Genomic DNA, 23,401 nt, shown 5'->3' with positions numbered 1-23,401 from the left:
CCATAAAACTAACACTGATCTGAGAAATGTGAATTTTGTTTTGAAATTCAGACTGATTTTACAGCTATGTTCATAGGATTGTAGGTTGCAAAACTCAAACATTTGGCAATTCAGAATATAAAGAACAATACAGTCAAATACATAGGCCCAATTTAATTGGCAATCATTTGGTTCTATTCTGCAAAGTGAACACAGTCAACTCCCATTAGCTTAAACTGGAGTTGAGTTTTCTCAGCACTTTGCAAGAGGTGCTCAACAACTTACAGGAGTGAGCTCCATGACTTTACACTGTGATTTTCAAAGGAACCTAAGGAATCTGGGCACCTGATTCCCTTATACTCCTTTGAAAATCCTAGTTTTAGTTGTTAAATAGTTTATTATGAGGACTTCCCCCACTGCTAATTCTAAATTATTTGACCAGTTTTAGGCTATCATGATGATTATGTTACCACTGTAAATCAAGATATAACAGAATTGTTATATCAAATAAAGAATCCAGAAAGTGTACACCTGTTTATATAGTAATATAGTTTCTGGGTTTGTATCAAAAACAAAAGCTATGTTAGCCAAGCTTGAATGGTTTATTATTACATGACATCTATGATGAAAATACTGACTTCTGTACAACTAGCTGTATATTATTTATAAAAAAAAAATTCCTTAAACTTTTCTAGGTTTTTTTCAACTGCTATGTAAACCCTGGAGCCTTTCCCCTTTCAGTTTTACATTTTAGCCTGCCAATCTAGGTTTCCAATAGCTCTTACTAGCAGCTGTATAGGCTTTTAACTTTCAGTTCTTGTAAAAAATAGGTTTGAGACTAAGCTTAGATATCATTTATTTTCCCATGAGGGTTTCTCATGTTCCATCTCTAGCTTTATTTTTTTTTAAACCAGCTGGACAAATACCAGGCCCAAAAATGTTTCAGTTCTTGACTCTGCAAAGGTTAACTGGCATAGCTGGAGGCTCAGCATTGTCAGAGCAGAAATTTGGCCAGAAGACTGAGGCAAATCCTCACTTTTACCAACCACCAGGGAATCTTTAATGTCTACAAAGAGCAGCCAGGACTTCAGTTTTGAAGGCTGTTTTCAAAAGCCCTACATATATTAAACTACACAGTACTTAATAAAACTGCCTCATGTAGAAGGGTGAATCAACCCTCCTATTTCCAACTCTGTAATTCCAGGTGGTTCAGCACTTTCAACACTTTAACTTAAGCTTGTAGGCCATTCCTTCTAGCATGACAGTGCATTGCATTACTATAATATCACTGAACCAGCCCTGGCAATCTTTTAAAAATAGAAAATGAAAGATAAAACCTGGTGCAGTTCAAAAGACACTGAGCAGTGTGGATGCCTGACTGATTTTAAAAGTTTTGCATAGTTTGCCATAGGAGAGCTAGGAAAATCAAAATGAGCAAAAGAGCTTAGGTTAGTTTTGAAAGCCCTTGGCCTGTTAACACCCTGTCAAATAGGTACCAGCAACTGTGTGCAAACTTTTATTATTTTCAGCTGTTAGCTGTCAGCTGAGAAATTGTTGATTTAAAAAAAAAATTACATCTATTAGGACAGCAGATTCCTAGGGATTCTCAATTCAGCAAGTTCCTTTCTCAACAGATGTAGCAATGCAAAGGGGCCTTAAAGAGAGCAGAAAATCCCTCCTTCCTATAGGGCTACTCAGTCAATGAAGAGTTGTCATAACAGCTCTACTCTGGCTCTCCTCCCAAACCTGGAAGGGGTAGTGTTGGGTGTGTAGCCAAAGTGCATTTCAACAGTTTTCTGTTTTTCATGACTCATAGAAGCAGGGCCCCAGCAATACCAAAAATATAGGTAGTTCAAAGGTGGCCTAAACGCACCTTTGCCATCTTATAAAATTCCGCCTATGAAGTAACTGAGAATCAGACCCCTTAGGCTATGCTACCATATTATAAACTGGGGGGAAACATTTCATTAAAGAAATATGCTTTAAGATGTTTCCCCAATTGATCAGAATGTAATTTCATAAAAGAAAAATTGTCTATTAGGTCTGACCTGTGCAGTAATACTAGATATTTGATGGTTTCGAGCTTGCCAGCCAATTAAATATATTAACTTTAATAATCAACTCACGTTGAAAGGATAGACATTCTGTATGTGCTCTTATTATAGATTATAATGCAGTTATTATAGAGAGCACCTCCTATACAAGGATATCAAAACCATTATAAAAAATGGGTATTATTCCCACTTTACATAAGAGAAACAGATCATGGAGATGTTGAATGACTTGCCCAAAGTCATACAGAAAACCATAGAAGAGTGGGGACAGCACCCGGATTTTCAGATTGCCACTCTCTGCTCTTTCCACCAGTCAAATCTCCTCCTAATGATACTAATTGGAATAGCTCCCCCTATAGGATTTTTATATTTGAAGATGTACTTAACATTTGGCAACCAGCAGAGGAGAGTGGGAAATGTCACTTGTCAATTTCAGCTGGTGGTTGACAGCTGAAACTTGAAAATGAGGAATTCCCAGAGTTACCTACAGACTTTAGGTACCAGACGGTACATTTAAAAGAGCAGTTTTAAAGTTCTTTGGTCTCCAAAACTTGCTGTATTGACCTATTATCCACTTTGTTAAAATCAATGTTAGGATAGGATGTTAAAAGTGCTTAATTAAAAAAACAAACAAAGCTGATTAAGGTTAGAATGACATTTCCAGTCCAATTATTTTATGCACTTTTAAAAAAGTAATTGTTTCTTATTTATTTAATGAACTTTTTTTAAATAAAAAGCATTAATACTTTAAGTTGCACAGTAGCTGGATACCAATCACTTCTTAGGTGTTTAATGACATAAGGCTGCACTGCATAACTCAGGTGTGTGCGTATTTGTACTAGTATACACCTGGCTGTGTGTGTTGCTTATGGCCTTAATTTTCAGAAGTGATTAGTGATTTTGGTGCTTGAATTTTTCATATCCAACTTGAGACACCTTAAAGGGGCTCTGATTTTCAGGAAGTACTGAGCACCTCTCTTCTGAAAATCAGTCCCCTTTAAGGTGCCTTTAGCTGAGCACTCCAAATTCAGGCACCCAAGATCACGAGTCATTTTTTAATACTTAGGCTGTATTAACAAGGTATCTAGCTAGCTGAGAAGTTTTTCACATGTTTTCATAACTGCAGATTTTATCTCCTATTTTCCAAACTGAAGACTGCATATATCACAAAATATATCACAAAAATTTTATAGGATCAAAGCCTCTTCAACAAAGAGGCAGAACAACAGGCTAAGTATGGAGAAGGCCATTCTCTCCAAGTGGTTGCTGTGTTCCCACGCCCATAGAGGGGAGACTTCTGCCTGTGGATCCAAGCAGACATGGATTTACCAGCCATACCATTGTCCCTCCCTGAAGACCCCACTTTTTGCTAGAGAGGAGGGAGCCGATAACTTCTTGTTCCACTGGTCAGAAAAGATCAGAACTAACTAATTTTAGGATTCAAAATACTATGGTGATAGTTAGGGTACTGGAACGGAGGGCTAGCAATCACAACTCCTGGGCTCTGTTCCATGGTTCTGTAAACTGATTCACTGTGTGGCCTTGGCACTCAACCTCTTGTGTCTGTTTCCATTTGTAAATAGGCACAATTATCTATCTCACACAGGGGCAGTGAGGCTTTTTTCATTAACATTTGTATTGGGCTTTGAGATCCTCAGGTGGAAGATGCAATTAAAAGTGCAAAACTGCTCTGGTTTTGTTTAGTGAAAATAATTATGCAAGAAAGGAACAAGCTTATATTTTAAAACTTTATCCAAAGAACGGCTTGAACCTCACCTTGAAAATATCAGGCCTTCCCCAAGGGGGCCAGCCTTATGGCTTAAGAAACACATCTTAGCAAGAATCACTCTGACTGTATCAATGGCAAGCACTGGAGATTAAAAATAAAAAGAGAAAGAAAAAGAATCAGGTTAAAACCTTATTTATGGGGACCCCATCAGGTAGTTTCAGATCAATAGTTAGATTTTGTTAAATAATAATAAAACCAAATATCAATATCAATATTTTTGTGTTTAAATAGGAATACAAATAATTTGGATATAAACATTGCCCTGCAGTGTTTGCAGCACTGGAATTATGCCCAAGAACCAGTGTAATACTACAAACGAAACTGTAACAAAAAAGTAAAGCTAACCTATTTTCCAGTGAGTTAAGTGCAAAAAATTAAACAGTATAAAATGGTGACAAAGAAGTTGGAATTTTAAACTTTTTTGTTTATGTAATCTAAAGTATTAATAATAACAAATAATTTTCCTTTTGATATATTTAGCCTGACACAGTGTCCCTTTGAGCCAGTTCTGCCCTGATTTCTGTTCTATGAAATCTCCTTGAATCCCATGAAGTCACCTGGCATGTAAATCTGTGCAGGTTTTGGCCCTTTATCCTTTCTGAGGCTCTTACAAAAAAGCTTCGTACAGATCACAAGTTGTTACTCTCTTATTTTGAAACATCTTTGCCTCTAGAAAGATTTCTGTGGTGTCAGAGAAGCAGAGAGGAACACCAAGGAAGAAAAGGCCACTGTAGCCATTCCATATCCATATATCTTCTTCTTGGTCAGATGAAGTGGATCCAGCTCTCCTCACATTCCCTAGGCATCTTGAGAAGGTGACGCCTGCAGGTGAAGCTGTAGTTCTTACCCTGGTTGTTATCCCAGTACTCCTGCCCATTGACACGATATCTCACTGCAAACTGGACTACAGAGCACAACTGGAGGAGGAAAGGAGGCATGGGGAGAAAGAAAGTGAAGACATCAGCTTGGCCCTTCCCATCCTCCTCAGGATTGCTGTTGTGCCAGTGAGCACACACTTCATGCACGCTCTTCCACTGGTTGAAGGTGTAGCGCACAGTCACCTGCTTCTCAAAGGCCACATTGAGAACTTGGATAGTGCCACTGAGCCCCAGGTCTGAGCTGGTCACACATTCTAGACACACCAGCTGCTGATGAAGGTGGGTGGAGAAGTCCACACAGTCCACAGGCTGCTGGAAGTCAGGCACCAAGCACTGCATGGTGATCTCCATATCCATCTGGCTGCAGCAAAGGTCCGAGTTGATGGAAAGCCTGGAGAGGACATGCAAGGGGATGGATGGGTCCTCCCCAACCTGAAAGACTTTCACTTCAGCCAGCTCCAAGCCCAATGCATCAGCAAATCTCACCCGGTTTATGCGGCTTCTGCTGCACCCAGGAACACGGCATGGTGTTGCTGTATTCTTCAACCTCTCAGGGGAGGTGGGCAAAGACCTGGCTCGTCGGCGTATGATAGGCTGGAGATGTGGGTCACAGCTGACAGTAGTGCTGCTCTGAAGATGACTTGGTTGTGGCTCCCTCTTGGGTAGGGTGCTCAGACTGGCCCTGCTGCCACGCAGTGGCTGGTGCTCCTGCCGCCACCGTCCTGGACCCAATCCTTCTTCAGCCCTTAGCATGTTCTGATACAGATCGGAGAGGTAACTGGGGCTTTTCTGAGGGACACGTAGCTCCATTGTTTCCTGAAGGCAAGGTGATGAAGTTGATGCCGCAGCTACTGAAAACTGCCTCTTTTGTGACAGGGAGGGGGCTCCGGGATGACAGCAGTCGCGGAGGCAGTGACGGAGTATTTGAGGTTATTGCACTGGATGGTGTAACTAGCGTTGACTGAAGTGGCACAGGCTGTTGCAATGGATGACAGGAATCTGGAAGCTATTGCGCTAGCTGGAAGAGAATCTGAAGCTAATGCACTGGATGGAAGGATATATGTTGTCTCACTGGGTAGAGAATTCAAGGCTAAAAGGCTATTACACTGAATGGTGGAGTACTCAAAGCAGTTGCACAGGCTTAGGTGGGATCAAGGCTGTCACACTGGATACTGGTGGACTTGAGGCTGTCACGAAAGCTGGAGACAGTTGTGCTGGACGCTGGCAGATTCAAGGCTCTTGCACCAGTTGAGGGCGGACTGCAAGCTCCTGCGGTGGGCACTATGGGGTTCGAGGCTGTCACACAGACTCAAGGAGGATTGGAGGCTGTTATGATGGATCTGAGACTCCTGCCCTGACTGGAGCAGGATTCGAGACAGTCCCACTTGACGCTGGATGGTTCGAGACTCCTGCACAGGCTAGAGGGGACTTGGAGGTCACTGGGCTGCAAGGAGGCTGTTGTACAGGCTGGAGCAGGTTGGAGGCTGTCAGGATGCCTGGTGGAGGAATCGATGCTGTGTCACTGGCTGGACAGGGAGGAATCTAGGTCTGCGGGGGAAGAGGCGGCGCTGCAGCCCACCTCCAACCCCGCCCCTCCCACTACTCTCTCACGGCGCCCGTCTGCTCCGGGCTGGTAGCCAAGACTCAGCCCCGCCACAGGCCGAGCGCTGGAAGCCGCCCAGCAACCAGGTCCCCGGGCGCTCAGGGGTGCAGCCGCCCCGCGCATCAGCTGACAGATGGTTGCAATCCAAATCTCCCTTGCAGCAGTTTGCAACAGGGGCACGCAGGCCACGCCCCCCTCTGACGCTCCCGTGCAACGCCCCTCCCCCCGTCTCCTCCAGTATGGTAGCACCTCCTCCCATGCAGCCTTCCCTCAGTGACCAATCGTACCACCGGGCCGCCCGCCTCTCGGCGCATGCGCATTAGCGGAAAGGAAGCCGCTGCGGCTTGGGCTGTGCCTTTCGGTTTGCCCGTAGGCCTTGGCGGGAGCTGCTTGCAAGAGCAGGAAGAGGCGGGCAGGCGGAGGCGGGGCAAAGTGGGGGGGGGAGAGCGAGAGGAAAAAGGCGGGAGTATTGTAGTGCGGGAAACTGCTCCCTGTAGGGATTTGCTACTTGTGGGGCACTGAGCATGGTGTGGGGACAGTACCGCGTGGCGCCTTGGCTGGCTGGGTGGGGGAGAGAAACCGGGGGGTGATCCCGGTGTGTTTTTCGCTCCGCAGCGCATTTACTTTCCCAACGCTTCAGCCCCCCTTCACTTCAAGAAGCAGTGGGCTTGCATTGCAGCACAGGCAGGTTAGGTTGGACATTAGGAAAAATTTCCTAACTGTCAGGGTGGTTAAGCACTGGAGTAAATTGCTGAGGGAGACTGTGGACTCTCCATCATTGGGGATTTTTAAGGGCAGGTTGGATAAACACCTGTCAGGGATGGTCTAATATTTAGTCCTGCCTTGACGGCAGGGGACTGGACTAGATGACCTCTCAAGGTCCCTTCCAGTTCTATGATTCCCCCTCCCTGGAGCAGAGGCAGCTACTGGAGGGGAAGGGGGGAGAGAAGGAGTGGCTGCCCTTGGGACAAGGGTGCTGGACAAGGAGGACGATAGGTAGGAAGCCAAGGGGGCTGTGATTGTGCCAGCGTGCTCATAGGACTCCTGTTCTGTCTGCGGCCTGATAGGCAGAGCAAGCTGCAGGAGGAGACAGCTGCTGCGTGTGCAGAGCAGGGGCATTTCTGCAAGTGTAAGTCACACTTGGTAGTGTACAAATCAGAGCATGCAGGCTTGTACTGTATGGCTTGCACGTGGCATAGTGATTACTTCTCCCAGTTTTCCCCATAAGAGTTCATCTTGACTTTCTTTTATTCTTTTAAGATCCTTCTAATCGTGTGTCATTTCTTCATAATTAAAAAGACTATTTCATTGTCATCATGATTGCCTGTCAGAAAACAATATGTATGCCTGGAGAGCACTGATTCTGGCAGTTTTTTGCCATCCTTTTTGTGTACAGCTGTGTTTTCGAATAGTGGCCTCTGCCTTAGGGATGAGCACATGGGTGGCCACTGGGTCAAGGGTAATCTTATACCCTCTTCATGGGCATAGGCAACACCTGGGGAAAGAAGTCTGTGCAGCTCAGAAAATGGTCCTTTCCTCCAAGCCCTTATTGGGGAAAATTGCAGTAACACAACACTGATATTCTTAATTTATCTCCGTTATCTGCTGCTACCACTTTCCCACCTTTTCATCTCCAACCAAGCTATGCCAAACATACTGTATACAGAAATAGGAGCGTAACAGAGGTGATTGTCTTTTGAGGAGACAGGGGAGGGAATATGCTGTTGGTCATCATGACCAATGTCCTGTAAAATGCCAGTTCAGAACCGCCTGACATCTTGGTGCATATAACTGTGTCACTTGCTATGAGTCTAGGTGGCATTAGCTTGTCACCACATGCCAGCTTCAGTTACACTGTGATGATATTGCAACTGAAAAGCTTCATGGTACTGTTGCAGTGAATGGCATGTTATGTTCCTGTAGAAATTACCATAAAACTTCTCTCGCTGGGGGGTAAGGGGGTTAATTTAGAAAGGAGAATACCAGAATAAAGGAGCAAGTGGTATGTGTTCCCCCTCAATCTCGGAGTCTCTGCCCCTGCAAGGTGAGAACCTGCTTGACAGAAGCCTCAATGGAGTGAATTGAGGCAAGAGGAAAAATCATAGGCCTGCTACTGTGCTCCACCTATGTGGGAGGGGGTCAAATTTCTAACAGCTAGAAGGTTAAATGCACACTGGGACTCGGAGCGGTGTGTGGCGCGGGAGCTGAATGCTAAACTGGCACATCTGCAGCCTTGGATGCCTTTATACCATTCCACAGTTTGTCAGCTTTCTAAAATAAACTAGAGCTGTCAAGCGATTAAGCAGATTAATCCCATGATTAAACAATAATAGAATTTATTTATTTGAATATTTTGGATGTTTTCTACATTTTCAAATACATTAATTTAAATTACAACACAGAATACTAAGTATACAGTGCTCACTTTATATTTATTTTTTATTACAAATATTTTCACTATAAAAAAACCCCAAAGAAATAGTATTTTTCAATTTACCTGAAACAAGTTTTGTAGTGCAATCTCTTTATCATGAAAGTTGAACTTACAAATGTAGAATTATGTACAAGAAAGACTGCATTAAAAAATAAAACAATGTAAAATTGTAGAGCCTGCAAGTCCACTCAGTGCTACTTCTTGTTCAGCCAATCGCTCAGACAAACAATTTTGTTTACATTTGCAGGAGATAATGCTGCTGGCACATAAATACCTTGAAATGTCTTCTACAAAAGTGTCTTGCAAATGCCTGTTCTCACTTTCTAGTGACATTGTAAATAAGAAGAGGGCAGCATTATCTCCTGTAAATGTAAACAAACTTGTTTGTCTTAGCGATTGGCTGAACAAGCAGTAGGACTGGGTGGACTTGTAGGCTCTGAAGTTTTCTATTGTTTTGTTTCTGAGTGCAGTTAAGTAACAACAAAAATCTACATTTGTAAGTTGTACTTTCAGGACAGAGATTGCATTATAGTACATGTATGAAGTGAATTGAAAAATACTATTTCTTTTGTTTATTTTTACAGTGCAAATATTTGTAATAAAAATAATATACACTTTGATTTCAATTACAACACAGAATACAATACTTATGAAAATGTAGAAAAACATCCAAAATAGTTAATAAATTTCAATTGGTATTCTGTTGTTTAACAGTGCGATTAAAACTGTGATTAATCGCGTTAAATTTTTTTAATTGCAATTAATTTTTTGAGTTAATCACGTGAGTTACCTGTGATTAATTGACAGCCCTAAAATATACTGATGCAGTGTTAGTAATGGGGTGAATAATGCTTCAGTCAAAAGTGTGTGTGTGTAGGAGGAAGGGGAGAGAACTTAATCTAAATGTTAAGTATATGAAATGTTCATTAAAATGAAAAATAAACCTCTTTCATATCTATCCCTCAACACACCATGAGAGAAGAGGCTAAGTAATAATGTCAGTGCAGTTAAGCCAGGTTAATTCTTTTCTTGTAATGCTCATGTGTGATAGGGTTTGTATGTGTGGGTAAACTACAATGGGTGATTCGTGAAACTTAAATTGTTACAATGCAAATGCTGTTTGACTAGAGCAAAAAAGGTTGGCTTTTTACTTTTAGCATGAACATCCTCCATTAATAATAATTAATAAACTGGGTAACATCTTAATATCCCTTAACTTTTTCTCAAAGGGTGGCTGCCAACCCATATCTTTTTAGATCTCAGTCTTTCCTCACAGTTCACCTGCTTCCCTCACTTCTACTGCAAAGGCAGCATCCTGCTGTTAACCCATCAATCAGATTTAAAGAGGGTTTCCTAATGGAGGTTCTTCCTTGGGTTCTTTCAAGTATGGCAGATGTACTTGTTAGACAAGCAAGACTAGTATGAATAATAATGCTGTAAATAAAATATATTATGGTTTTTCATATTTTTAAATGTTTTAAATCTGCCCCAGTTTCATACAAAAAAATCAATTCAAGCCCTGGTAGTTCATATGAGAAATGTGAAGGGTGAGATAGTGTGAAGTTTTCCTTTTAGTGGGAGCAGCACCTGGCTGGTGTTTTGGCCAGCTTTGGCTTTTGTTAGCTATTTTTACCCACCGTGTTTAATTTTGTATTTTTCTTTTGTAATTTAATTTTACGTGCACTTGTGTGTGTTCTTTTTGCCCTTGGGCTACCATTGCTGGAACCCTAGTGGTAGCCACCTCCACCTGCAACTTAAACTCTTAAATAAAACCTGTGCTCGGCAGCTGTGCGCTGTGTCCAAGATAACTCCTGTGTCCATTGCCTGTTTTTTTACAATTGTTCCCCAGGGCGGCCCACAAACACATTTGGCGCCGGGACGACAAAAAGTTAATGCGACTCTGCACTGTGATAGCACCTGGGAGCCCCAGTCCTGGACCATTGTGCAAGGCAGTCTATAAACACAGCAAAAAGGCTGGCCTTGCCCTGCCTCTGAGAGTTTAGCATTTGTTCATTGACAGAGTCTTCCAATAACCATTTCAAAGCTAGTAGAGGATCTTGGATATTGCTTTGCAGCTGTTTTTAAGTTAGGTACCTTCCCCTCACTGATTTGATAATCTGGAGATCTTGCCATTATTTATTAATATCTTCGGCTGGTGTCCAAAGGCTCCAATTAAATTTGGGGTGCCTTTTTTTTTAGATGCTGCACAAATACAAAATAATTCTTAGTCCCTGCCCCCAAAGAGCTAGCAACGGAATGTATTGAACACTTAAAAGCTGTGTATACATTTACTCTCACAAAACAATAAAAGATTGCAAACAAAAAACCATAATTTATTATTTGTATTAAGAGGACAGGTGTGCAAGGATCTTCACGTGGTTTCTGCCCTGAAGCACTTATAGTTTAGAAGTTTAAAATGACAACAAAGGATGGAGAGAACAAATTATAGCAGAAAGGGATGAAATAGACAAGTTTAAATCCACATGATCATGTAACTCACTTCATGCAAATTTTTAGCAAACTTTTTTTAAGTTTACATTTTTATAGTTCACTTCTTTCAGGCTTTGTGGCAAAAGTGAATTTTTGGGAGAGAGTTAGACCAAGTTTGTCAAAAGTGACTTGATTTTCCATGGCTCAGTTTTTTGTGGGGTCCAACTTAAGACTGATTTTCAGAGATGAGTTTTCAGCATTTTCTTAAAATCAGGCCTCTTTAAGGTGTCTCAAGTTGGGCATTCAAAAAGGGAAGCATCCCAAATCACTAGCCACTTAGGAAAATTTCCCCACAGTGACTTGAAAAATAGGTTGTAGGAGAGTGTTCCAGGCATATTTGTAGAGATGGTGCAGAGATGTTTGTGTGTGGGGATGAAGGGATGTTAATAGTGGTGTCACTGGTAGAGCAGAAGGGGTAGAGGGAATGTGACAGACTAGTTAAGGACATTATTGACTGCCAAAATAATTGGCATGAATTAACAAGGGGATGAACATCTGCAGTTACCATTGCTACACTGGTCTTATGCCCCTGGAAATTCTGTATCATACTAGGAGAATCCCCAGCTGGCCACTTAGATCATCTTGAAGGCTGCTTTGTTAGCTGGAACGGCACAAAGTACTCTTACTGGGAGCAAGGATCTGGTCCTAATTTTTTTGTAATGACAGTATTTCAGTTTTTCTGGTGGGACAGCTATGGGAAAGGGACAGACACATAGACAGAAATCAGGGTAGGAATATTACTTTTAACTGGGCATCCTTGCCAACAGAATGTTCATCATTATACCTTTATAGAGTACCATTTAAAAATTATTCCTATCTGGAATATAATTAGAATTATTGAAACATTCCAAGTAAAATGTAATATTTACTAAAAGTAACAAAAAAGTCATCACTTTTAAAGCAAACAAGTGATGCAAAATTCTCAAAAGGGTGAGAGACTTGTCAAAATCTGCTCCCCTGTGGAACAGGGCCAAGAATAGATGAGGTGCAAATTATGAGATGTTTCGCTCTATCAGAAATTGCATCCCTTGAGAGGGCTGAGGACAAGTGGTTGAAACAATTGCTGAAGGATGGCAGAGAAACGCATCAGAAATCTCATCCCCCACGTGTCCTCTGTCCTGGTCCAAGGGATGAGATTTCTTATGGAGAGGAGCGAAATGTTTAAGAAACATGATCAGAACTAAGGACAGGTGAGGGGATGGAATTTTGGAATTGGTTGTCTGTCACCTGGAAATTACATCACCTCCCTCTCTTTATTCCTGGTCCAGAGAATGCAATTTCAAGGGAATAAGAGAGAGCATCCATAGACTGCTCCAGTCCAGGCATTTTCGATATAGAATTCAGACTTTACTTAGGATTTAATTTTGGAAGGAGGAGCCAAAAATGAAATGGATGTAGTGTTAAAATTTGCCAGTGTCTACAAATATATACAAGGTCTATGCATTTTTTTTTTTAACTAAAGGCTAGGTCAAAGGGAAAGCACAGGTGGCTGATCACCTGTTCGTGTTACTGTAAAAGCAGAGAGTTATTGGGAAATGACACTCAGCTCCACCTAATGCTTCTGTGCAAGAGGAAATTAAATCACGACGGAGCGTACGAAGGGTCACGGTTCCAGGGCTGCTGTGCATTTAAATGCAGCCCTCTACCTTTACAAGTGATCGTGCAGAGCCATGTTTGTCAACAGATTCCCAGGGGCACTCATGCTTTGGGATGGTACTAGCGCAGCCTCCCCTAATCCAGGGTATGGTAGGCAGGAGTGAATGACAGGCTGTGTCTGATAAATATTGCAGCAGCAGCCACCGAGCTTCCTCTAGAAAAGTATGCGTATCTCCCTGCTGTCCTTGACCCACAATGCTTTGCAATTCTAATGGCCAACCTATTCCTCAGGGAGGGTGGAGGGGCACGGTGCTGCTCTCCATTCAATAGCCCTGGTGGTGACAGCCCAACAAAGATCAAAGATGAATAATGCAGCTGCTCCTTCAGCAAGCTTTGGGGGAGGGAAATGTTGTTTTCCAGTGCAGCTGGCTAGCTGAGTATTTTTATCCTACTGTTATAAAACATTAAATCACGTGTGTGTGTGTGTGTGTGTGGGGGGGGTGCATGGTGTTTGCTTACTGCATCCACAGGATGTGGTGATATTTGTATCCACTCCACTCTATCTTATAGGCAGAAAAGGTTGGAGTCCTTTGTTTAAGATTGTGGAAAATGATGTAAAAAAAAAAAAAGGTGCAACTTGCAAATACTCTTTAAAAGGAATAATAATGGGACCAGGCATTCAAGATTACCTCTTACTACTGCAGCGAGGGACGCTGAAAAAGGACAGCCAAATCCATGAAACCCACAAAGGAATGGTAATGTAAGGAAATTATTTTTTCTCTTTGCTAGGGAAATATGTAATTACTGCAGATTAGTAGCTAACTGATTGTGTGATTCAGTGGGGTAGCTAGGATGACCAGACAGCATATGTGAAAAATCGGGATGGCATGGTGGGGTGCGGGGGTAATAGGAGCCTATATAAGAAAAAGACCCCAAAATCGGGACTGTCCCTATAAAATCAGGACATCTGGTCATCCTAGGGCTAGCCAGGTTGTCATTTACTTCCTTTTCATGTATCTATTTGTTTATTCACAACAGCACAGATGATCAAATAGTTTATGTGCAGGTCACAAAGTTAGAGGTGATTGTTTCCATGCTGGAGGGCCTGGGACTTCCTTTCATTATTTTATAACCCATTCAAGTGACAAAACATCATTTTTCCAAACAAAACACACTGTACTGACTTCAACTAAAAATGAGTACTATGTACTGACAGAAGTGAATTTTACTGCAATCCATCTGAAAGCAGACAGAATATGGTTGCTGTTTTGAAGTGACATTTTCAAGCATTCTTTTTTAAAATAAGGTATATTTCTCATGTGCAATGCAGATGCAACTTTTCTTATTCTTAGAGAATACATTATTTTAAATGTTAAAATATTTTTTTTCTAATGTGGCCCCAGAGAGAGTGTCTCTGATTTATTTAAGGGACTACTCTCTGGTTTATAATGTCAAATTGTCCAGATCAGTAGTGCATATCATTCATTTTGAACATGTGTGGGATTTTTTTGCTCTTGATTTAAGCACCAACCTGTAATCACACAAAACTGTGAATTTTGCTTTGTGCCACTGTTGTGAAATAGCTTCTATTACTATTGTAACAAACTGCACATTCTGAGCCAAATTCTGCTTACATCCTCATGAGTAATCCCTTGAGCATCACTGGCACTATGCATATAAAAAAGGCAAGCAAGATTTGGCTTGCTATATTCTTACTACTGCATATTATCATCATTACTTAAGTTGTATTGTGGAACCACCTAGTCCCAGTCATGAACCAGCTCCTCAATGTACTATGCAAAACAATAGTAATATGGTTAATTACTGATGTTTGTAAATTGCTTTGAGATCCTCAGAAAGTGCTTTAAAAGTGTGAAGTATTACTGTTGAATTATCTATTTGTGAATTAAGCACTTATGTGGCATGTAAATTAAAAGGGACTACCAAATATGCATGAAAAAGTTTTAGTGAAGCATAAATGAGAAATCCCATAAATCTAAGGAACACTTAAGTATAATTGACTCTATCTTTCTCGCCCCCTTTTTAAAACGAATCTGTACTGAAGCTGTGATTGTCAAGTATATTGTTATTTAATGACAATATCCTGTTTGTTTATTGCTAGTTCCAGTGGTGGAAAGGGACATCCAAGTACCAAAGGACTAGAGAAACCACTTCCCCATGTGAGACCTTCTTCCAGCAGATTAGGCAAAAGTATTTTAAATACCACGAAAAAGGTACATCAATTCAAATCCTTTGCATATATATAAAAAAATGTGCTTACATTTTATGTCAGATTTTTCTTTATTACAGTTTTAGGTACATATATTTACATATGTTTTCTAGACTTTCCATTGTGCCCAGGATGATAGTCAACCAAGTTTTCTTTACAAGGAAAGAAACAAGCTAGGTGAGGCTCATCAGCAAAACAGGTAAACATTTTTATATTGTCTATCTGAGGTCCATAGATTTTTGAAAGCTGCACATAAAAGTCTTCAGGTGAAATACTGGCTTTGAATTCAATGGAAGTGTTGCCTTTGACTTAATTGAGGCCATGATATCACCCTTCATGTTCAGTTATTAGGAACGCAGATTTTAGTTACCAATATTGGAATCTTGCTAGCCTGCCTCAAAGAGCTTTATAGTCAAAATCAGATTCAAATGAAACAGGAGACAGCAAGAGGGGAAAAAAGTCAGTTGTATGTGTTTATAAAGACAACATTCCCCAACAGGAGCCACATGCTTACCACCATTATTTCCTGTTCTAAGCATAGTTAAAAACTGATCTCTCCAGTTCACCTCATGATACCCGTGGACAAATGGTGGCTAACATCTGTATTTACTGGTTTAGGAGCTAAGAGTAAAAGTTTTCTGGTTTTTAACCATTTAACCACACAGAGGGCTAGCTCCTCAGCTGGTATAAGTTAGCAAAGCTCAGTTGAAGTCAAGGGAGCTACATCAGTTTACATCAGTTGGTGATAGGGCCCGGAAAGCCTAGCTATTTTATTTCTGTCTCAGATCTTCTTGCAAGAGCCTGCCTTTTCCTGCAGATCCAAATTTGCTTTCCTATACCCTGCACTTTACATAAAACACATATTCGCAAAAAGAAAAGGAGGACTTGTGGCACCTTAGGGACTAACCAATTTATCTGAGCATGAGCTTTCGTGAGCTACAGCTCACTTCATCGGATGCATACCGTGGAAACTGCAGCAGACTTTATATACACACAGAGATCATGAAACAATACCTCCTTCCACCCCACTGTCCTGCTGGTAATAGCTTATCTAAAGTGATCATCAAGTTGGGCCATTTCCAGCACAAATCCAGGTTTTCTCACCCTCCACCCCCCCACACAAACTCACTCTCCTGCTGGTAATAACCCATCCAAAGTGACAACTCTCTACACAATGTGCATGATAATCAAGGTGGGCCATTTCCTGCACAAATCCAGGTTCTCTCACCCCCTCACCCCCCTCCAAAAAACACACACACAAACTCACTATCCTGCTGGTAATAGCTCATCCAAAGTGACCACTCTCCCTACAATGTGCATGATAATCAAGGTGGGCCTTCTCACCCCCCCCTTTTTTTTTCCCGGGGACACACACACACAAACTCACTCTCCTGCTGGCAATAGCTCATCCAAACTGACCACTCTCCAAGTTTAAATCCAAGTTTAAGCAGAACGTCGGGGGGGGGGGGGGAAGGGGGTAGGAAAAAACAAGGGGAAATAAGCTACCTTGCATAATGACTTAGCCACTCCCAGTCTCTATTTAAGCCTAAATTAATAGTATCCAATTTGCTAATGAATTCCAATTCAGCAGTTTCTCGCTGGAGTCTGGATTTGAAGTTTTTTTGTTTTAAGATAGCGACCTTCATGTCTGTGATTGCGTGACCAGAGAGATTGAAGTGTTCTCCGACTGGTTTATGAATGTTATAATTCTTGACATCTGATTTGTGTCCATTTATTCTTTTACGTAGAGACTGTCCAGTTTGACCAATGTAAATGGCAGAGGGGCATTGCTGGCACATGATGGCATATATCACATTGGTGGATGTGCAGGTGAACGAGCCTCTGATAGTGTGGCTGATGTTATTAGGCCCTGTGATGGTGTCCCCTGAATAGATATGTGGGCACAGTTGGCAACGGGCTTTGTTGCAAGGATAAGTTCCTGGGTTAGTGGTTCTGTTGTGTGGTATGTGGTTGTTGGTGAGTATTTGCTTCAGGTTGCGGGGCTGTCTGTAGGCAAGGACTGGCCTGTCTCCCAAGATTTGTGAGAGTGTTGGGTCATCCTTTAGGATAGGTTGTAGATCCTTAATAATGTGCCACACTAAGGTGCCACAAGTACTCCTTTTCTTTTTGCGAATACAGACTAACACGGCTGTTACTCTAAAACACATATTGTAAGTTATGTACATCAAAATGGTCAAACCATGAAATGGGACATTAGGCAAGGTTATTTCTGCCAGCAGATATTAATTTAATCTCATTCATAGATTCTCAAGTCATACCACTTCTCTTATCTTTCATTTTCAGCTTTGACTCAGCTTGTGGACACAACTGGGGATCCAGAGGCTATGGAGTTAGCAAGCCCTGGGGTAGTTGGAGTTCCAAAGGGGTTCAATGATCTAACTGTAAATGCTCTCTCTTTTCATATAGAATGATGAGTGTTTGCACATCACTGTACAAAGTACGAGGGGCAAAGAAGGACCTCAAGGAAAGAAAGCAAAGTGAATCTGGACTATACAGAACCCCTTCCAATTTGAAGGGGAATTCACAAGGTGGCTCCAGTAGGGAAGAAGATGGACTGATGCAAAGATTTTATTCCAATCAAAAAGGAGAATCTCAAAGAAGTCTTGGAGAGCATGTGACTGAAGCTGTCCCTTGCACTTCTAAACATCCAGGGACCTCTGTGAATGAGATGCTTCTTGACTTTGAATCAGTGAGAATTATTCAAGAGAATGCTGCTGAGGACAGTGCCAGTGACCTTTCTGACTCAGAAAGAATTCCCATTCCCCCTTCCCCCTGCACACCGCCGGAACTCAACCTCCGAGCTGAAGAAATTGACCCAGCATGTTTTGAACACCTCTTTGATGCGAGGTATAAAGAATCAATGTATTATTATCCTGACTTCCTCCCACCCCCTTTCAACTCCTGGGACCTGCAGCAGCTGGCAATGTTTGTTAACACAGAGTGTAAATCAGAATCTCGACCACAGCCAGCAGGATTTCTTGAGAAATATATCGATCGGCTTTTGCAGCTGGAGTGGCTGCAGGTGCAAACTATACAGAATGAGAAAGGAAAGACAGCCAAGGCTAGGCCTCAGACGGCTCCTACTATCACTCGGACCCTAAAAAGCCCTGGCAAAGGCAAATCATTGCATAGCCTTTTGCCTAACAAGCAGTTAACTCCCCAAGAAAGTGTTATAAAGCTCCCCATCAGCCTTTCAGGTCACAGAAGAGATGTACACTGTGAAGAAAATAGCCAGTTAAATGCATATCCAAGTCACTCAAAAGTTGCTGAGGTGATGGGTGGCACGTCATCCCCACAGAGACGTGCCTATGAAATGAGGAATGAGGTAAAAAAGAGGTCAACCACCAAGCAGCAACTTCTCAATATGCAGCCCTGTGCAAGCAGCTCTAAGATTCAGGATGTTGGTATTCAGGATGTTGGTAACATTAGACCCCTCAAACACTCCCCCAAGTTCCATAGTTCAGCTGCCCCCATCCAGGGGAGAAACACACAGGCATGTTCAAATCTGAAGAATGGAAATGCTAATAATTATGTTCCTTCCAAGAAACCAACAGGGGACCGGAAGTTAAAAACAAATGGTGTGAAGCAAACATCATGTGCATTTAAATAATGAAGAATCATTTATTAGTAATTTGGCAATGCAATGCTGACTGCTGGAGAGCAGAGGGGCCGTGGTTTTTCCATCAGGAAATCCTGTAGAAAATTGTTCTTGATGCAAATTTCTGCACATTGGATCTTAAACTGGGCCAACAGGTAATATTTTTCTCTGAAGGCAAATGTCTTCCACTGGTCTTTCCTCAAAGGGTTGACACTTGCTTATGTAAGAGGATTCTATCTATTAAGGTTAGGAAAACATTAAATGTCTGATTTCTTGTCACACTGACACCCATGTAACTTCACTGACTTCAGTGGAGTTACTCCTGATTTACACTGGTGTATGTGAGAGAAGAATCAAATCCATACATTCTCCATTGAGCAGACACACATGTGTGTCGTATAAGGGGAAACAGATTTGCTTTTCTTTCTGATGGAGAAGAGCTTAGTTGATTTTAAAAGATAATGGAACTGGCCAGGCTCATCTATGCAAAGTCAAAGTCTCTCATTCATGAGGGAAGAGCAGGAAATCGGACTGTGAGGAGCAGAGAGAAGAGAATGTTTTGAAGTAATCTTCCGAGTCAGAAGAGATTCTACTAGTTAAAATCATACCACTGCTAAAGGATTGACATCTGCTCATCTAGGTACAGGCAAAGAATATGGCCTGGATATTTTTATACAGCTACCTTTGTTGTAGTGTTAGACCGTTTTCCTTAAAGTCCACCTTGTAGGTCTTGCTGTTTTGTGTCATTTAGAAGGTGACCCTCTTCACGTTTTGAACTATTACCACTCAAGAAAGAGATCTTGGAGTCATCCTGGTTAGTTCTCTGAAAACATCTGCTCAGTGTGCAGTGGCAGACAAAAAAGCTAATAGAATGGTAGGAACTGTTTGGAGAAGGACAGATAAGACAGAAAATATCATAATGCCACTATATAAATCCCTGGTACTCCCACACCTGGAATACTGCAGTTCTGGTCACCTGTAACAGAGTGCACTCACCTCTCGTCAGTGCCCCCTTGGCCAAGTGCACACACTTGCACACTCTCGCTTTCTGATAGTCCCTCCTCTGGGATAGAGCAGCACCCCAGGGCTCCCACCCTGGAGACAATGTCTTTGCCCTCTTGGGACTTCCTGGCTGCAGCTCTCCATCTGGGTCACTATAGTTCAGTTCCCCCTCTGGGGTGCCTCACTGTCCAGGCCACTTCCCCCCAGTGGCTGATGGGGGATGAGGTGGGGGGACCCAGGCTCACTCACTACTCCGGGTCCCAGCCCAGGAATCCTGTAGATCGCAGCCATCTGCTGTGTCCCTTTAACTATGTTGTATGGCTTCTATAATTCCCTGGGCCACTTCCCCATGCTGTCTTCACCTTTACCTCAGGGCCTTGTCCTAATGGAGTCCCAGCAACCGGCTCATAGCTCCTTCTCACTCTCCCCAACTTACGATAGCGCTGCCCTGTCCGGGGTTCTGTAGCTTTGTCAGCCCACCACATATCACCCACACTCCTACAACTCCAGCAAGGAACTGATCTCCCTCTGGCTCTGCAGCTCTTCTTATACGAGGCTGCTGGGCCCTGACTGGTTGTATCCCACACATCCACTCTAGGCAGCTTGGAGGACCCTCTCCACTGCCCTTTTTTGGGGGCAGGGTGTGGCTGGGCCATGAGGCCTCCAACAGGGGACCACAGAGGGTTTGGTATATCCCGTCACATCATCCCATCTCAAAAAAATTATTTAGAATTGGAAAAAGTACAGAGAACGACAACAAAAATGATTAAGGGTATGGAACTACTTCCATATCAGAAGGACTATAAAGACTGGAACTGTTCAGCTTAGAAAAGAGATGACTAAGCGGGGGATATGATAAACTTCTATAAAATCATGAATGGTGTGGAGAAAGTGCATAACGAAGTGTTATTTGCCCCTTCACAAACAAGAACCAGGGGTCACCCAGTGAAATTAATAGGCAGCAGATTTAAAATGAACATAAGGAAGTATTTCTTCCCACAGTGCACAGTCAGCCTGTGGATCTCGTTGCCAGGGGATGTTGTGAAGGCCAGAAGTATAACTGGGTTCAAAAAAGAATTAGATAAATTAATGGAGGATAGGCCCATCCATGGCCAGTAGCTAAGAACGTCAGGGACACAACCCTGTCCTCTGGGTGCCCTTAAGCTTCTGCCTATCAGGAGCTGGGACTGGATGACAGGGGATGGATCCCGTGATAATTGGCCTGTTCTGTTCATTCCCTCTGAAGCTTCTGATACTGGCCACTGTCAAGAGACAGGATACTGGGCTAGATGGGACTACAGATCTGACCCTATATGGCCATTCTTCTGTTCACTCTCTTGTGATTGGGCCCTTTATCTTGAAAGCTCCTGTTCATTCTCAGCTCCTAGTGATGGCAATGGAGGTTGAAGTTACTGAATAGTTTGCAGGACTGGGCCCACAATGGTTTAGAGAAAAAATGCATCTCTTCCCTTTCCAGTAAAGATAAGTTTGTTGTAAGACAACAGCCTGGTCTTGTCTACATAAAATCACATTCTTACGTGTGACAATAATTGGATTCAAACAACCCTTGAAAATATTTCCGCCCCCCCAACATTGGAAGCAAAATTAGGCCCAGTGGAGTAATGTTACCATTTCCCAGGAGCAGGAATGAGTTAAAGCACAGCTATTCCAGACTTCTCACTTCAATCAGCTCCTCTTTCATAGCTTTAAAAAGAGGATGTGACTGTCATGCTGGTGAGAGGTGAACTGACAGCCCTAGGGAATGAAGCTATTGGTCTACACAGCCTGGGCAGTGAGAGTGGCAGTCTTCCCCTTTCAGCCCTCCTCTCAAGGTCTGTCTCCACTGTGGTGATTCAGTGTTTCAGACCATTCTTCCCTCTCATTGCTGGGGCTGCCATTTGTGGTGGTGGCTTTCATGACATGGACACCTGTCCCTGGTAACTGGAGTCTGTCTTTTTCATATCTTTCTTTAGTGTGATTTCTCCTACCTGGTCAGCCGGGAGAGATGACAGTTGTCAGGAGCAAGGTAGCTGAAGAATTATGGTAATTACACATTTATTTCAATTTCTAGACCAAAGACACAGAAGTAACCATTGCCCTATACCTTTGAAGTTACTGTGTCTTGTGGCATTGCTTTCCCTAGCTCTAAAGAATTTCTTTGGCTAAAACAAAGTGATCAGTGGATAGAAACGATGGAGGGTTTGGTGTAGCATTTTTCTAGTCGATCTGGGACAGCTGTAGATTGATTTTATGGTTACTCCTTTCTTGTCCAGAATGTCCCACATAAAATGGCTGAGGAAACCTTCAGGCTCATATGTATGGCATCTATAATGATCTCTTAAGCCTTTTGTGTTGCCTGAACCTTTCCCCCCTCTCCCAATCATTTATACTCAAGGCCCTTTTTCCAGCCTACTCGGAAAATGTCTGAGAACCGGACAACTGGCTTATGGCTCTGTTGCGATTTCCTCTCCCTCTTCACACAAACTTTCTAGATGAAACTTCTGTACTTTCTGATCAGTTCCACATCTCCTACAAGGTTTGAAGAATAAGGAAAAATGATGGATCCCATTAGATTGTGGCCTGATTTTCGAATGTGCTGAGCTCTGCAGCTCCCGTTGAAAATCAGGCTACTGGGGAGAGGGTTTAACATGATGTGTTCTACATGCTTTCTGCTGAAGCACTGATACATCTTTAGCCCCTTTTCAATCGCTTACATACATCTCCACCTACAGTCCGTAGCACTGGCCTGCAGTCCACTCTACTTCACCTTGTTTGGGTTCCAATTTCAGGAGTGGGTGAAATGACTCCATATCATGAAATCTGCTGTAATGTGAATCTGCAGAAAGTAACTCTACAGCCAGGATTGTGCACTGTTTCAGGACCATATTTGGGCTACAGTGTTTGTTTTGGGAGAGTGGAATTCTGTGAAAGACAGGAAAGTAGAGAGATTAGCGTAACAGCTACCAAAGAATTGTAGGATGAGATCATCAGCTGGTGTAATTCCAAGCCCAGGAAATGACACAGATTTACGGCAGCTGAGGATACAGCCCTGCCTTTTCAAAACAAAGGAAAAAAATCTGAAAAAAGTTTGATACTTATTTTTAAAGAAGAAAATATTTATATAGCAGATGCTAAACTTCTGCTCCAGGGACAAGCATCAGAGCTGTTACTTGACATGTGACTAAGTCATGACTCTTCAGTAGCTCTTGCCTATTATGGTTTACATTAAGAAGCTGTAAATACAAGAGAACAAATTAAGCTATTTAAATTATGTTGCTATTGGTTGAACTCGCTATCTAAAATGCTGAGTTGTTTCTTTTTTGACATTGTGTGTTGCCTGACTTCAGCTCTGTAAACTTTTATAGCATGTATTTATAAGTACTTTGGAAAGATGAATGTTCATAAAAGTAGTAATAAAATAGAATATTTTACGGTACATTCCAAATGAAGTCATATGCTCAGGAATAGTTTGAGTGATTTTTAATGTTGTCTTCCTAGTCAACTCTAGGCCAAACATGTGCATCTCTGATAGAATGATGGAAGAAAAATCACTTTAAGATATCATAGTCTTTCCATTTTTAATAATCAAGCCAGGTTGCAATTATTTTTAAAACTACTGTAGTTGCATGTCATGACTGCATGTAGTCAGCTAAGGTGAAGTGCCTGTGCCCAAAAATCAAATAAATTGGCTTTATTAGAGGGGGTACTACCAGCAAGCTGCAGTACA

At 42.2% G+C, this 23,401-nt stretch overlaps 2 protein-coding genes across 4 annotated transcripts; one reads left to right on the top strand and one right to left on the bottom strand.

Annotated features, from left to right (window-relative positions):
* Positions 1–562: 562 nt before the first annotated feature.
* On the bottom strand, positions 563–6,458 carry PPP1R3D (protein phosphatase 1 regulatory subunit 3D). The gene has a single exon (XM_048820370.2). It carries the CDS (start codon positions 5,508–5,510, stop codon positions 4,587–4,589), a length of 924 nt encoding a protein of 307 aa, XP_048676327.1. The 5' UTR covers positions 5,511–6,458; the 3' UTR covers positions 563–4,586.
* A 6,684-nt stretch (positions 6,459–13,142) lies between these two features.
* FAM217B (family with sequence similarity 217 member B) lies at positions 13,143–23,119 on the top strand. Of its 3 annotated transcripts, none has more exons than XM_048820426.2 (4): positions 13,143–13,578; positions 14,946–15,057; positions 15,167–15,252; positions 17,481–23,119. In XM_048820426.2, the coding sequence occupies exons 1-4, from the start codon at positions 13,559–13,561 to the stop codon at positions 18,682–18,684; spliced, it is 1,422 nt and encodes a 473-aa protein (XP_048676383.2). In that variant the 5' UTR covers positions 13,143–13,558; the 3' UTR covers positions 18,685–23,119. The 3 variants fall into 3 exon arrangements, with proteins under 3 accessions (XP_048676383.2, XP_048676382.2, XP_074974837.1); XM_048820425.2 differs by having other exon boundaries at positions 13,143–13,583; XM_075118736.1 differs by lacking the exons at positions 13,143–13,578; positions 14,946–15,057 and having other exon boundaries at positions 15,167–15,230.
* The last annotated feature ends 282 nt before the right edge of the window (positions 23,120–23,401 follow it).

The sequence above is a fragment of the Caretta caretta genome, chromosome 13, assembly GCF_965140235.1.
Source record: "Caretta caretta isolate rCarCar2 chromosome 13, rCarCar1.hap1, whole genome shotgun sequence".
Taxonomy (NCBI): Eukaryota; Metazoa; Chordata; order Testudines; family Cheloniidae; genus Caretta; species Caretta caretta.
Note: the sequence above shows the minus strand (reverse complement) of the source record. Positions and strands in the feature narration are given on the sequence as shown.

Excerpts from the sequence above, each read along its gene's own strand:
- PPP1R3D (XM_048820370.2), bottom strand. The coding sequence starts at position 5,510 with ATGGAGCTACGTGTCCCTCAGAAAAGCCCCAGTTACCTCTCCGATCTG.
- FAM217B (XM_048820425.2), top strand. The coding sequence starts at position 13,489 with ATGGGACCAGGCATTCAAGATTACCTCTTACTACTGCAGCGAGGGACG. Across the intron at positions 13,584-14,945 it reads ACCCACAAAGGAATGGTAAT|TTCCAGTGGTGGAAAGGGAC; the intron begins GTAAGGAAATTA and ends GTTTATTGCTAG. Across the intron at positions 15,058-15,166 it reads TTTTAAATACCACGAAAAAG|ACTTTCCATTGTGCCCAGGA; the intron begins GTACATCAATTC and ends TATGTTTTCTAG.